The 16,493-nt window shown below is 44.5% G+C and overlaps 1 protein-coding gene across 1 annotated transcript in view; it reads right to left on the bottom strand.

Annotated features, from left to right (window-relative positions):
* The window catches only part of TMEM163 (transmembrane protein 163), an 848,993-nt gene that overhangs the window by 365,822 nt on the left and 466,678 nt on the right, over positions 1-16,493 (bottom strand). Inside the window, exon 3 of the mRNA XM_085646437.1 lies at positions 7,023-7,066. Within this exon, the coding sequence (XP_085502563.1) occupies positions 7,023-7,066 (44 nt within the window). The remainder of the gene's footprint in view (positions 1-7,022; positions 7,067-16,493) is intronic.

Below are 16,493 nucleotides of genomic sequence, written 5' to 3'. Positions count from 1 at the left end.
AGTGATTTGCCCAGAATCACAGGATGTTCAGCGTCCTTACCGAGACTCGAACCCAGTTCCCCAGGTCCGAGGTCGAGCGCCCTAGCCGTTAGGCCAACTCCTCTATATAAATACGTGATCAAGGGCTGTTGAGCCCGAAACGCATCATGGCGGCATTTGCACTGAAATAAAAAATGGCACCAATGAATGGGTGTCCGTTTCCTGCTTGAAAGTTTGCGCAATTAGAAGATTTCATAAAGTTGGAGATCTACATATATATAAGAGCCATTAACAATAAAGATCAGAATTACCCTGTAGCCAGGCACTTTGAAAAGGTCCATAACAGCAACCCCAAATGTCTTAGGTATTTTTGCCATTGAGTCAGTGCCGTTGAAGAGAAGAGGTGGCAACAGGGAGGCAAAACTTCGCCGTTTGGAAACCCAATATATTTTGGAGTTTGATTCCAAATGGCCGGGGGGCCTGAATGCTACGGAAGATCTTTACACCTTTCTTTAATCTACCTTATTTGATTGGTAACCATTTCTAGCTGCTACACTCACCCCGTTTACCATAAAGTAATACAAGTATATACTATCCTGGGACTTTTTACTGTTATTTTTAATGATTGGTTTTAAGGATGCTGCAGGGTAGTAATTTTTTATATACCTAGTGTCTTTTTATTGATCATTTTAAATATGTCACAAGTCTCTCTTTTTTACACTAGTTTATTTTTGTTTTTCATTGCATCTCAATCTTAGATGAATTTGACATGAACTTGCCTTGAATTTGGTATAGGATTATTCCCTCTTTTTGAATTACCATATTTGGACTGCCCCGTACCAATCATTATCTGTCCCTGCCAATTAGCGGCATCTTTTGCCGATTGATTGCCTCGTTTATACCAAGTAGCACCAGTCACTTTATGTCCATCAAGTACTGTCGCATTAATGCACTTTAATAGATCAAATATTTAAATTTAGTGTTGGACTACTGTTGGAGTATGATATCTATTTGTAATTTATAGTTTCTTTTATAAAAATAATGTCTTTTTATCACGGTATAGTGAGCGCTTTATGAACAATATAACGATGGGGGACATACTGCCAATTGACACCCAGTAAAGAAATATGTACAGAAATGTTATCTGTATAATCATTGGCATTTGGGCCTTGAATCTCTATTTACAGTGTGATACAGACTATGCATCTGCCAAAATGATTATGTATTAACGTAATTTGTTTACATTGTATTTGACTGACAATAAGTATGTCTTCTATGTTTGTTGAAAATGTAATGAGCACTTGCACTTTAAAAACGTGCCTGCCACAGTGCGTGGTCAGGTGATCAAGGCCGCTTGGACGGCCGAAACGCGTCTGGACATCGATGGGGAAATAAATTAATAAAACTGTTTGGCACTACAAGAGGTCTGCGCCCATGATTCCCAAAAGGGAGACATATTGCGAGTTGCTTTAAATTTTACCGGCAGACGGCTGTTGCCGGTTCGCAGACCCCCTCCTGGAAAAGAGGCTTCGCCACAAAACAGCTGACTGCCTTCGAGGGTTTGCCGTACGGATACAACCACAGGCTTGTGGTGAGTGCCGGCGGGGACCCCCGGGGCACTATGTCCGGAGAAGGAATCAGGCAAAGCCCCTCGGGACCCTATTGAGGAGCCAGTACGACGTAACCCGGGTGAAGTGAGAGGCACGAGAAAGCGCTTTCCTGCAGTTGGTGGGGACGCTCGGCTGAGCAGGCACCTAGCGGAGAGCACTCGGAAAGTATTCAGCTTCCACCTACCGGTAAGAACAGCGTCTGTCACTGGTATCGAGGTTACCGGGAAGGAGGTGTACCCGCACTGGGGAAAACGGATGCGGAGAGTCTTATCTCGCACGTTGGATTATTTCCCCAGTGTGTAAAGAACAGTTTTCTTAAATCAATCCCTTAATAGAAGATGTTGGCTGACGCGCGCGCAGCCCGTGAGCTTGCAGCCGATGAAATATTTTCAGATGCTTTGGAGAATGAGGCGATCATGCGAACAGGGGCACAAAAAGAGACAAAGAAAGAGCCTACTGGCTTAAAGGAACAATTCAAAATATTGGAAAAGTTGAAAAAACAAGAAACAGCCAAGTGGTGGGAAGCTCGTTCTTTAAAAAGATATCTGTACGTTGGTAGAATTCCAAGGGGGCTACGTATCATGTTAGCCCCCAGCTATGAGACACCAAACCCCTTGATGATGGCAGAATGGGGAGAATGTAACTTGGATTCTTCCAGGCGTTTGGTCCAGATTCTTGTTAAGTATGCAGAAATAGATGGGGCAGCATTACAAACAAAAATAGACGGCCATGAAGCATACATAGAGCAACAAGCAAATGACCCCCAACACCAAAACAAGTTGAGGGAAGAAATGAACGGTAGTCTAGGAAAAGAAGAAGAAAAAATAAAGGCACGAAAAATATGGAAGTTCAAAAGAGACCGTGATGATTATGTGAATGGTCAAATATTTACCTTTTCACGTCGCTATGATTCCCTTAGAGCAGCAACTGCTAATAAAAGACATGGAGATAAGGGGTCCCAGAGGGAACAAGTGGAACTTTCTTCACCGTCTAGCTCAGCACTGGAGAGTGAATCTGACAATGAAGGTGTAAGAAATGTTTCGGGAATCAAGCTGACGGTGGGGGAAGAGTTGGATGTTTTAAAGCAAGGAAGAAGGGAGACATTGAGGCCAAGACCACAAAGCACAATGGTACAACAAAATGCCCAAGGAGACGGGCAAGACGTCGGGTGAATAGGCAACGGCGAGCCAAGGAAACGAGGTCGAGGGCGCTCCCGGAGATACTAAAAACAGAGGTCAGTGAATATCAAGCCCAGGAAGTAAAATCCATCATTAATTTAGGGCAAATTGAACTAACAAAAGCAGAGAATCAATTACTAAGCCTGGGTTTAAGCTGTAGCCCTGAATCAAATTTTCATTATACGCGTACAAGAGCAGATGTGTACCTATTTATTAGGAAATTGAAGCTTAAAAAACTACACATGCAAAAACCAGGAATGGAATTCGATAATAGGTTGGATAACGCTACTAACCTAACAGGCCTCCAACTATCTGATGTGGCATTGTACAATGATATGTACCAATTGGCAACGGGTGATAATGTGGCAACAGGCGAATTGACCTCAGTATTTAATCAGAAAAAACCTGATACTCCCTTCAAACCTAAATCCAAATTTATCCCTATCTCTTCCCATGATGGTTTGGATACATTTAGTGAACACGTGACAGTCCAATTGAAAAACTCATGTATACTAGCAATTCAGCAAGAAAGAGAAAATATTCCAACCAACAGGGAAAATTCAAACAGTTGATCTCTAAATTACAGAAGGCAGACCTAATAATTCGTAATTAGGACAAAGGAGGGAACATTGTGCTTTGGCCCACAGCAGAGTACCTCAGAGAGGCTTATAGGCAATTGGATGATGCAGTGTGCTATAGTAAGAGCACGCCTCTCAAATATAAAAATGCACAAGAGACTTTATTTAAAAATCTATTGGCATGGAAAGGCTTGGGCCTCTTGAGTTGGGAAGAATTTAAATTTATCAAAAAAGAACATCCACTAGCACCATATATGTACTTTATCCCTAAAGTCCATAAAAATTTGACTGCCCCTCCAGGCCGACCAATCATTGCAGCCTGTGACGGCCCCATTGAGAATCTTTCGCAGTACATTGATTACTTTCTGCAGGATCATATGAAAAAGTTAGACTCGTACATCCAGGATACAGGAGACTTCCTCAAAAAGATTGACAATTTCAATTGGAAAGAGGATTATCTGTTATACTTTAGATGTATGTTCTTTATACACCTGCATTAAACACCAAGATGGCCTCAGAGCTGTCGAATTCTATCTGAGTACAAGAAAAATGGAATATGCTGACCATACTAGAATGTTACTGAATATGTTATCTTTCTGTTTAGACAATAACTTTTTTCTGTTTAATGGTTATTTTTACCAACAGATGTGAGGAGTAGCGATGGGCGACAGCTTCTCCCCCAGCTATGCCTGTTTGTTCATGGGCTGGTGGGAGGAGCTGGTGGTCAGACGAAAATATAAGCATGTTTACACTCAGAATGTGATTTTATGGTTCCGCTATATTGACGACCTTTTTATTATATGGCAAGGATCCAAAGAAAGTGTGTTGAAATTCGTTGAGGATATTAACTGTAATGATCTTAATCTTTCTTTTACATCTAATGTTAGTGATGAAGTAGTGACATTTTTAGATGTACAGGTTTTAGTAAACAATAACATTTTAACTACTACCCTTTTTAGAAAACCTACGGCAGGCAACACACTACTCCATGCCACTAGTTCGCATCCCCCGCATCTAATAAGAAGCATACCATATGGGGAGATGCTCCATATTCGGCGTATATGTAGCAACCCTGAGGATATGGAACTAAAGCAAAAAGAAAGCATGACAAGGTTCCTAGCCAGAGGGTACAGTTATGAAGTAGTGGAGGATGCCATGAAAAAGTCCCAGCTAAAACCTAGAGAGGAACTTCTGGTATATAGAAAGAAAGAGGCTCTAAACCCCAACAATGAGCCAGTACTCCTTATCCTTACATTTTCTAAACAGGAAAAAGAATTGAGGAATATCATAAGAAAACATTGGCACTTTATACGGGAAGACCCAGTGATAGGGCATCTTATGCCCTCTAATCCTTCTATTACTTTCCGTAAACCCAAAAGCATGGGTAATATACTAACTGACAATAGTCAAGATACCTTTAAAAAGCAAACATGGTTACCAACAAGAAACGTTTTTTTTAAATGCTCGACCTGTAAGGCCTGCCAGTTTGGTACAAACACTAAGACATATTGCACGGCATTCCCAGACACACAAAGGGAAATCAAACAACACCTTACGTGCAAAATGGATTATTGTGTATATGTCCTGGAATGTGATTGTTCTTTAAAGTATATGGGCAGTACCAAGCTGGCAGTGCACAATCGTATTCTGCAGCATATAAGAGCCATTAACTATAAAGATCATAATTACCCCGTAGCCAGGCACTTTGAAAAGGTCCATAACAGCAACCCCAAATGTCTTAGGTATTTTGCCATCGAGTCAGTGCCGTTGAAGAGAAGAGGTGGCAACAGGGAGGCAAAACGTCGCCGTTTGGAAACCCAATATATTTTGGAGTTTGATTCCAAATGGCCGGGGGGCCTGAATGCTACAGAGGATCTTTACACCTTTCTTTAATCTACCTTATTTGATTGGTAACCATTTCTAGCTGCTAGACTCACCCCGTTGACCATAAAGTAATACAGGTATATACTATCCTCGGACTTTTTACTGTTATTTTTAATGATTGGTTTTAAGGATGCTGCAGGGTAGTATTTTTTTATATACCTAGTGTCTTTTTATTGACCATTTTAAATATGTCACAAGTCTCTCTTTTTTACACTTGTTTATTTTTGTTTTTCATTGCATTTCAATCTTAGATGAATTTGACATGAACTTGCCTTGAATTTGGTATAGGATTATTCCCTCTTTTTGAATTACCATATTTGGACTGCCCCGTACCAATCATTATTTCTCCCTGCCAATTAGCGCCATCTTTTGCCGATTGATTGCCTCGTTTGTACCAAGTAGCACCAGTCACTTTATGTCCATCAAGTACTGTCGCATTAATGCACTTTAATAGATCAAATATTTAAATTTAGTGTTGGACTACTGTTGGAGTATGATATCTATTTGTAATTTATAGTTTCTTTTATAAAAATAATGTCTTTTTATCACGGTATGGTGAGCACTTTATGAACAATATAACGATGGGGGACATACTGCCAATTGACACCCAGTAAAGAAATATGTACACAAATGTTATCTGTATAATCATTGGCATTTGGGCCTTGAATCTCTATTTACAGTGTGATACAGACTAGGCATCTGCCAAAATGATTATGTATTAACGTAATTTGTTTACATTGTATTTGACTGACAATAAGTATGTCTTCTATGTTTGTTGAAAATTTAATGAGCACTTGCACTTTAAAAATGGGCCTGCCACAGTGCGTGGTCAGGTGATCAAGGCCGCTTGGACAGCCGAAACGCGTCTGGACATCGATGGGGAAATAAATTAATAAAACTGTTTGGCACTACAAGAGGTCTGCGCCCGTGATTCCCAAAAGGGAGACATATTGCGAGTTGCTTTAAATATATATATATATAGAAATAATCCAGTGGGTAGTTATAGTTAGATAAGCATTTCCATATTGCTGATAACTTTGGCACCATTTGACAAATCTGCACAAAATGTTTCTTAAAATATGCTCTTTTTTGCCTAGCTTGTGCATGGAAAGTTTCTGGGTGATCCGTCAAGCAGGGCTTGAGAAAAAAAGGGGGATCCCGAAATGCATTTTCCATAGACTTCTTTAAGAAACTCTACACCAAAATTGACAAGGAGCTAGATCTTAGTCCACCGCGTTTTGTGATTTGGTGTAAATCCGTTCAGCATTTTTTGAGAAATTATGGTTCAAACATATTTGTACATCTGGACATTTGAATCTACTAGAGGCTTGCAAGTCTTGCGGGAGCACCAATTTAAAAATAGAGCATTCTGATTGGCCTGCTGAGCTTTTTTTCCCTCGGGCCAATTCCCTCCTGTAGGAGTTAGGCTCCCGTGGTAGAGAATGTTCTGATTGGCAGCCAGCAACATGAGAAAATGTTGCAGGCAGCGATTACAGGACTCAGGGACTTAGTCCCCTGTCCTGAAGTAAATTATTTCATATGTGATGTCATAAATGATGACAAATAACATGTCATGAGTGATGTAATATGTGAGGTTATAAGAATGCATGGTGGGAGCACAAGCTATGATTGGCTCGGGTAATTGTAACTAGTACATATCTGTGTTTTTTTTAGTTCAAAATATAAAGTACATATTCACCTAACTATATATATGTATGTATAGACTGCATGCCTTTTAGTGCTGCTTTAGAAACGATAAAGTAGAAAATTCATTTAGGAGGCATACAACTTACAGCAAATCCAAAGGCTGATGCGCTGTATCTCATTACCGAAACCGCTGAAAGGAATCAGAAAGAAAACAATATTTAGTTAAGTTATGAAAGGCTCAAAATACTAAATTCTTTATTAGACACCTGTTATTACAGTATGGTTGTTTTATATAACCTTGATGAATTTACAGCCACTAGAGAAGAAGAGCATAATGTTTGTGCAGAAGCAGATTTATGTGAGGCAAACCTGTCTAAAAAGCATGAAGACTTATCAATGGGAAGAACTGCTAGCCACCTGACCAGCAAAGCTTCAGGAAACAGTATAAAATGCAGCTATGTTTATGAATGCCCACTACACAGAACAGTGTATACTTGTTGGTATTTGACATTGCAACACTTAAAGGCTACGTATCCCTGGAGTAACTCATGTATGTTGGCGATCTGGGATAGTGTATGCATGTACATTTATGATAGACTTGTCTGAAAGTGAGGACATTTTGGACCGTGGTATTATGGACAATTAAACAGCGTTAGGATACCCAATAACAGACACACCATATGTAGAATTACTGGTACTGCCTTTCCCTTGAGTCCAAGGCATTTGAGTGGCAGACAGAGTTCTTTTGGGTTATACGCGTATGGCATCGAAACAATGTATAGCACCTGAAGTCATGTGGAGCTTTCTACTCTGGGTGATATTCTAAACTGTAAAAAGCTGCTAGCCTTTCAAAAAACGATTCAGTGGTGCAGCTGGGTGTCACAAGTGCTTTACCTTGATATGGTCCCCCTTAATCAAGCATGTCCACAAATGAACATGACTCTCATGTGACCACTAGGGCTGACACCCCTAGTATACCTTTAATTCAGTTTTACAATGCAAATTATGGATTCTCTGCTGTCCATGGAGAGGATGGGGGTTATTGTTGTTATGGAAGTAGATCCAGATGAATATAACTTAGGGCTTACAATTATTACCTTTTTGGTTTATTTGTACACTGTCGCTGTTATCTATCCCTTCCCATTGTCTCAGAACTCCTTGTCTTTCTTCCCTCCAGAGCCCTGCACTGTGTCATCTCTTTCCTGCATAACTCCCCTTTTAGACCTGTTATCCTTAGGGTGGTCTTCCCCCAAACTTTTTGCCTGTTTGCCTTCACTTTTGGTTGTATCTTTTTGTTGGCCATAGGACTCTGAGCACTTTACCACTGCTGACCAGTGCTAAAGTTCATGTGCTTCTCTCCTAAATATGGTGACATTGGTGTATACCTGATTGACATATTTAGTGTACCTACAAGTCCCTTGTAAAGCGTATATTATATACCCAGGACCTCATCTAAATGCTACTGTTGAGTCTGCAGCACTGGTAGTGCTGCCCACACAAGTGACCTTTTGAACCTTTCTCAGGCCTGACATTTCAAGGCCTGTGTGTGCAGTTTACTGCCTCTTCGACTTGGCATTTTCAACCACTTACCAAGCCTTCAACTAACCCGTTATTACACATAAGTCACCCCAATGTTAGGCCCTAGGTAGCCCTATGGGCAGGGTGCTGGTCCTGGTGTCAGACTAGCTAAGAGGGCAAACAAAGCTGATGCAAGTCCTTTAAAATGCATCCTACTAAATGCCAGATCATTATTCAAGCATAGTACAGAATGTGCATTATTACTGAATGAACATAAGTTGGCCTACATTACTGAGTCATGGGCATATAACACTTCAGGACCAGATCTAGTGAAAGCAACTCCCCCAGGTTTTCACTGCTATATGCTGGACAGACCACACAGAAGGGGGGGGGGGGGCTGGAAGTCATCTCTCATGACTCGGTGGAACCTATATTCGATAATGCCTCCAATACTTTCTGTGAGGCCTTAGCTTTCATTATTCATATGGTACATTACAGCTCCTTCAAAGGTATTCTGCTTTACCATCCGCCTGGTCCTAAAAACAGATTTCTGGAGCGGCTAGGCCCCCTGCTTGAGGAAGGGCTTTGCCTAGACTCTTACACGGTGCTGGGTGATTTTAATTTCCATATGGAGGTCCCCTTGGATCCAGATACTCCCCAAATGGAGCAAAGTATGGGTGCTGGAGTCCTTAAGCAGTTGGTAAAGGTCTCGACTCATGAAAAAGGGCACACCCTGGATGGGATTTATTCCAATCCCCAAGACCTAGTTTGTACTACAGTTCTTCCTCTGCTGTGGTCCGATCACTGTGCCATTCAATTTGAATTGAAGACACCCGTGGGCTATTTAGCCAGTGTGAAGCCAACCCGGGAGATTGAAACTAGGGCATGGGGAAATGTGGACATTAAGAAATTACGAGAAACCCTGAGGCGCTCAATGCATCCCATCCCCCCAGGAGTGGAAGAGGCCAAATCAACTTATACGCAATGGCTAGACGCAACTTGTAACACTTTAGCCCCGGTAAAAAAGTGGACCCCCAAACGGGCTCAACCCTCAGTGCCCTGGTATTCTGACGAACTAAGAGCTAAAAAATTGGCCTGCAAGCGATTAGAATGGGCTTGGCGGAGAGGGTATGCAAGTGCTGACAAGGAAATGTACAGACAAATCATCACCATCTACAAACAGTTACTACTAGAAATCAAAAAAATGTTTTTCACGAAACAAATATCACTAGCCAAATCTAATTCGAAAGAACTTTTTAAAACAATTTAAAAACTTGCCACTCCTAATGTCCCCAAGAGCTCGAGCAGCCCTGAACTCTGTGACAAACTGGCCAACTTTTTTAAACAAAAAGTAGAAATTATTTTCTCTTTATTCGCCCTAGATGATGAAAGGGTAAAAGTGCGGCCGCACATGGAAGGACTAGACAGTCCCTGCCCTCTACTGGTTTTAGAACAATTTTTACCCCTTGAGATACCAGAATCGATCAAACTTTTGAACTCTGTTTGCTCTGGAGCCCCCACGGATCCTTGCCCAGCGCTGGTTATGAAACACATCCCAGAAGTTATTGGGACATCACTCACACCCCTGCTGAATGCCATATTTAGCTTGGGCATATTTCCCAGGAGGTGTAAGAAGGCCTCTATTCTTCCTTTGCTGAAGAAACAGACCCTGGACCCAAAAGACCACAAATATTTTGTATTTTATTTAAGACTTTATTGGCATTTTCATTGAAACAAAAGAGACATAGCTTCTTGCAGTATAAAGACAGGTTTGCACAAAGAGGCTACAAAGCAGTGTATCAACTTCCATATATTCATATCAGTAGCTTTCATGCCATGAATTTTTACGTTCAACACCCCCTGAGTCAGCAAAATTCCGAGTAGCATAGATTACAACATAGTAAGAGCTTTTACCACTCCCTGGCCCACCGGATCCTGATCAATGTTAATACAGCGCTGGCATGTAGTACACAGCGCAATCCTCTGTTACCCTACTATTACCAATCTGTAGTTAGTGCTCCATCGTTTCCCCTTCCTACCGCCCCTCCGCTCCATCACCACCAATTGTCCCATTGTTTGTCAGTAAATAGGTATGGTATAGCGCCCAAAAGTTTTTCGAGCGATTACGCGCGGGAGGAGCTCACTGTAAATCTCTGTTTGTTACCAGGCCCCAAAAGTTACTTATTCCAGGGCATGACCAAGCTAAATGGAAGAAATCCGCTGTAGATTCCACACATCTATCACAGGTAGCAGTATCTCGCAGTCTGTATCAGCACAGTCTCTCCGGTGTGTAATACACCCTATTTATGAACTTAAAATGGACAAGCCTGTGTCTCCCGTTCAGCGAGATCCTCTTCGTGTTGTCACAACAATACTTCCAAGTGACGTCATCTAGCTGTCTATCTAGATCGGATTGCCAAGCTAGTCTCGACTTAGTGTAGTAGTTTGCCCGAGACCCCAAGGAAAGTTTGTAAATTTTGGATACAATTTTGGTGGGGGAGGTCACCTTGGTAGTATATGTGAGTGGTATGACCTCCGGTTGGCTCGTCCAAGTCTGTCTATAGGGTAACTAGCATTGCATGTCGCAGTCTTTGTAATTGAAATCTATGTAGCAGTGTAGCATTATTGTCGGGCCCTGCAAATTGTTCCCATGTCTTGGCCTTCCCCTCCAAGAACATCTCCCCGATAGTGGATGCTCCCATGGACCTGAGCGCTTTAGTCACTCCTATATCTTTGCACGCAGGTAGCCAATGACACCATTCTAAGGGGGCCAGCAGTGAATATAAAATTGCACCGGAATGCAACAGATGATGCCAGGCATGTCTTGTCACGTTTATAGAGTCTAGGATCCCAGTTCTACAATCTGGTGGTGTGAACAACATAGTAGGTAACGAAAGAGGAGAGGATGCCACACATTCTATTTGTATATGCAGTGTATCTGGAGAGCCATGCATCCACTGGGGAGCATGTGCGTATTGTGCAGCTCTGTAGTATAAGGCAAGATCCGGCGCCCTCAGCCCACCTAAGCAATATGGAAGAGTGAGGACATCCCATCGGACCCTAGCTTGTTTGCCTGCCCATGCAGTTCAGTCAGAAGCGTGTTGAGTGTGTGGAAAAAAACCCCGGGAAGGACCATAGGGATATTAGAGAACAGGAACAAAAATCGTGGGAGGATCACCAATTTCATGATCGAGATACGCCCAAGCAGCGACAGCGACTGCGACAGCCGGATCCAGTTCTCTATATCGTCCCCCAGCTTGCTAATAGCCACCCCATAGTTCTCCCGGAACACCAACTCCGAGTCCGTGTGAAACATTATACCTAAAGATCGAACTGGGTCTGTCGTCCAATGTAACAAGTACTTAGGTGTAAAGGGAACATTGATCGGGGTGAGAGGTAAAATGATTGACTTAGTCCAATTAACTCTGTGACCCGAGAGCATGCCAAATTTCACTACCTCCCTTAGTATATGGGACAGATTATTCTCAGGGTCCCGAACATAGAGAAGCGCGTCATCGGCATACGTGGTGACTATAAGCCGGTAGGTCGGGAAACGTATTCCCCTATGATCATGATACTCCCGCAAAGCACAAGCTAATGGTTCAGCTACTAGCGCATATAAGATCGGGGACAAAGGGCATCCCTGTCGTGTACCCCTGGCGATGCGTATCCGAGTCGGCAATTTTTATTCTAGCAGTAGACAAGTTATACAAGACCCCATCATTTGTAGAAACATATCCCCCAACCTCATCCGTGCCAAAACGAGTTTCAAAATTTGCCACTCAACCGAGTTGAAGGCCTTTACCATGTCCAATAAGACCTCCACTGCCTGCACATCCTGTCTGCTGTATTGCCCCGAAGGCCGTTCTCAAGTTGTAGGTCAGGTTCCTACCTGGGACAAAACCAGCTTGTTCTGCGGCCACTAAGTACGGAACTAGCGGTGTCAGTCGGTTAGCAAGGATCTTCGCGCATAGCTTAGTGTCCCTGTTTAGAAGTGACAGGGGACGGTACGAAGTGCATTCATCTAGAGATTTACCCGGTTTCAATATCGTGACGATGACTGCCTCTCTTATTGACGGCGGCATAATACCATCGACCACCATGTCCTCAAACAGCAAGACTATTTGCGGGAGCAACATATCCTTAAATTCTTTATAAAAAAAGGAACGGGAGCCCACCCACCCCAGGCGCACTACCCGCTCTCATCTCAGCCGAAGCAGTAAGGATCTCCTCTTTTTCAAGTGGGCACATTAAGTATTTGCGGTGTTCATTTGCTAGCCAAGGCAGCTTCACATGTGTCCAATAGTCCAACATTTCAGACTCCACACCCTCACTGCAGGAGCGGTGCAATGTCGAGTAGTACTGCCGGAACCGCTCCAATATTGCCGTCTCCCCCGTTATAAGCTCGACTTATTCAGCTCTAATTTCAGACACTACCGTGACCTCCCTGCGCTTATTCAGGAGGGAGGCAAGAACAGCGTCTGGGCGTTCTCCCTCACCGTACGTGCGCACCGTCGCATATTTTCCTAAGTGTTCAAACTCCGCGTCTGCCTCCTCATGATACTCCTCTAAGAGCGTTTCAGACGCACCAGCAGCCAATTGATGTTCTAAAGATTGAAGGGAGCCCTCAAGATCACAGAGATGCTTCCGCGGGGAGCGGAGCACCCCCAAGTGTTTTGACATGGCTATCCCACGAATATACACTTTAAACGCTTCCCATTTAGTTGCGAAGGAGTTAACTGAGCCGACATTACAGGCAAAAAAGGTGTCAATCGCCTCGGTCATCTCCGACCAAAATGCAGTATCCAGTAGGGAGGATGGAGGGAAGTGCCAAGTAAAAGAGGGAATCACTTTCCCTGGGGTGTCTACAACTAGAAGAATGAGGGAGTGATGGGAGTAAGTACGGGGGAGTACAGTACAGTCCTTAACTCTCGCGTATAGTGAATACGTAGTCAACCAATAGTCAATCCTTGTGTGTAAATCATAGAACGTCGAGTAAAGGGTTTACCCGCCCCCAGTGGATTCTGCTTCCCCCACACGTCTACCAGTTCTAATTGCATCATAGCATCCACGATGGCGCGTGCTGCTGCAGTGACACGTCTGTCCGGGCCACGTGAGCGATTCAAAGTTGGGTTCAAAACACAGTTAAAGTCGCCCTCCCAAAGTTGAAGCATCCCTGTGTGAGCCCGCATCTTGTCTGTGAGGGAAGTGAAGAATTTTGAGTTATCATAATTCGGGCCATACACATTTAACGGAATCAAATCTAAACCCTTCCCTACACATCGCGATATAACATACCTACCATCAGGGTCCATATCAATTGGTACCAGTTTGAGCCGAGACTTAGGGTTCACCCATGTTACCCCCCCTCGCATGCGTAGTGAAACCCGTCCCGTGTGTGTTCCCTGACAGACCTCTGCAGAAGAACATAGCGCTGCTCGGGGGTAGGTGGGACTCCTGTAACAGGGCGATATCTATCCTATGTCTCACTAGATAAACAATGACCTTCCGTAATTTTCTGTGGTCATTGAGGCCCCTAACATTCCAAGTCAGGATTCTTAGCTCCAAATGTGTGTCCGAGTCTCGATCACTCTGACTCATCAGACCCCTCGATTTGTATCAAAGCGTAGCCCAGATATCAAGGTACAGCCGGACACACAGAAAGTGTTGTACATGCAAACCTGACATTCTTGAAAACTCTGTAATGTATCTGGATCAATGCCCCACCACCCCCCACCCATGCCAAGCATTCCACAACAGCGCATTGATGAAACCCCCGTGTAACCCCCAAACTCTCAGAACATAATCATGTCCAACAGCTCCGTTAACATTGTGTACGTGATTATTCTCAAAATGCGGTGCAAGCTCGGAGGCGGATGTTGCCAGCCCGTACTGTAAAGAAACTTTAGCAGGCAAACTGTCCATTACCGTTCACCATCTAGTTTGTCAATTTGCATTAGATAACTCATTCAGTGTCCGAGTTACTCTCCCTGCCCACATAGGAATCGCAGCACACAACCCTGAACAAATTGTGCAACAGTCAACATTTCAGTGACCCGTACTCCTCCCCCCAGTGTCTAACGAGCTGCGCCTCCACCCTCCGTTGTAGCCCCTTAGTAGTATATAACACAACAGCAGGATATACCGCTCTGTCCCGCAAATGTCCCAATCTTATCTGCTCAGCAGTAGGATTCACTCGCTAGTCTTGTTCATCCAATCTCCCTCCTGCAGCGCCTTCAATCGCATCATGCTCCGGACTCCGCTGTCTCTCTTGCCCACTCCTTTAGTGCCTTCTGCAGCGCTTTGGGGTCTGTGAAGATCCTAGACTGTCCCTGCCTGTTCATTCTCATTCTCGCCGGGTATAACATGGCGTTATCGATATTTTGATAACGCAGTTGCTTTTTGAGTGGAGCAAATTGCTTGCGGGCCTCCTGTACCCGAGCAGTAAAGTCAGGGTAAAGCGAGATCATGGACTCCTCATATTGCAAGGACTGTTTTTCTCTAGCTAGCCTCAAGGCAGAGTCCCAGTCCCTGTAGTTCAGGAGTTTAGCGATGATGGGCCCCAGGTATTGGCCTCGGGTCCAGTGAGTGGTGAGCTCTTTCCACCACAAACATGTTGAAGAACTGGTCGGGCCCTGCAGGGTGTGAAATAGTTTTTCCACAAAGAGTTCAATGTTCCCCACCTGCGTTGACTCTGGCAAACCCATAATACGTATGTTACATCTCCGGGAACGGGCTTCAATGTCTCCCGCCTTATTTTGCAAGGTTTGTAACACTTTGTCATCTGTTTTTGTACTGCGTTCATATCAGTTTATGCCTCCTCAACTTCGGTGACCTTGCATTCCACCATGTCCATCCTCTCCACTTGCTTATCCATACGTTCCCACATCCTATACATCCGATATGACCGAGAATCCAATTTAGAGTCTATGGCGGTCAGACTTGCCTGCAAGCTTTTCTGCATAGAGACCAGCATGGAGCAGATATCCCCATCGTCCTGCTCTGGGGTCCCATCTCGTGAGTCCGGGCCCTCCTCCAGTGTATTGTCTCTGGTCCTCGATTTTCTCTGGTCCAAGGTTAATTTCAGCTGTGATTTATCTACTTTTCCCATCGCGAGGGTGGGGACGCCTCTCACACAACGCACTTTGTCCCTTGGCCAGTTATGCCAGGCCTGAGTTTAGACTACTCGGGTTCAAGGGATCAGGACGCACAGGGCTCTCACACTTGCCAGGCGCAGCCAATGTCCCGTATCCGTTCACCAAAATGGTGGTACAATCAGCCCCGCAATCCGGACCTCGTGCAAACTTGGTAGATGAGGTATGTGCACCTGTCTATATCCTCACCTCGGCTGGATGGTCACGTGTCCCCCGGGAACGCCAGGCTATGGGGTTTACCGCCCTGTATGTCACGGCCCACGCCTGCTGAGCCCGTCACTCTCCCAGTCTCACTTCGGTAACTGTGCTAGTCTTCCTCAGCGACTCCGGTAACCAACTGCGCCATGTCAGTCTATCACCAAGGGCGCGGGAATCCTCACCTGCTTCACTCTGCGGATTGCTGCCTATTCTGCACACAGGTTCCCAGGGGGAGTGAGGATTAATCCAGGCCCCTGCTAGGCACCATGTCGGGTCTCAGCTAAGGGCCTGCCACCACTTGTCCCCAGGCCGCTCGCGCTTCTGCCAGTCCACTTTCGTGCCGTTGCCTCCCAGCGGCATGCTCTCCTGCAGGCAACACCCAGGGGTGGCTCCTCCCACACCTGGCTTACCGGCGTCAATCTCCTGCCAAGCACTGATCGGCCTCTCAGCCCCAGCCAGCAGAGGAGTCAACGCGCTGTCAGTCGCACCTCTCAGCAACTCTGCACTTCGGTCGTACCAGCTTTGCAGTGCCGGGTGGATCTTGCCCTTCTGCGTTTCAGCAGAGCTCACCCGGTCAAGTTCAGCTTCAAGGATCGTGTCGTGCAGCAGCGGAGTTCGGCCTCTTACATCACTCAAAGCACAACCAGTGCTCGGGGACGTTCCTCCAATCGCCAGGGAGAGGTAATTTCAATCTTTATTTTCGCTGTAATGCAGGATTTCTGATGGATTTGTAGATGGTTCTACTGA

The sequence above is a fragment of the Triturus cristatus genome, chromosome 3_1, assembly GCF_964204655.1.
Source record: "Triturus cristatus chromosome 3_1, aTriCri1.1, whole genome shotgun sequence".
NCBI lineage: Eukaryota > Metazoa > Chordata > Amphibia > Caudata > Salamandridae > Triturus > Triturus cristatus.
Note: the sequence above shows the minus strand (reverse complement) of the source record. Positions and strands in the feature narration are given on the sequence as shown.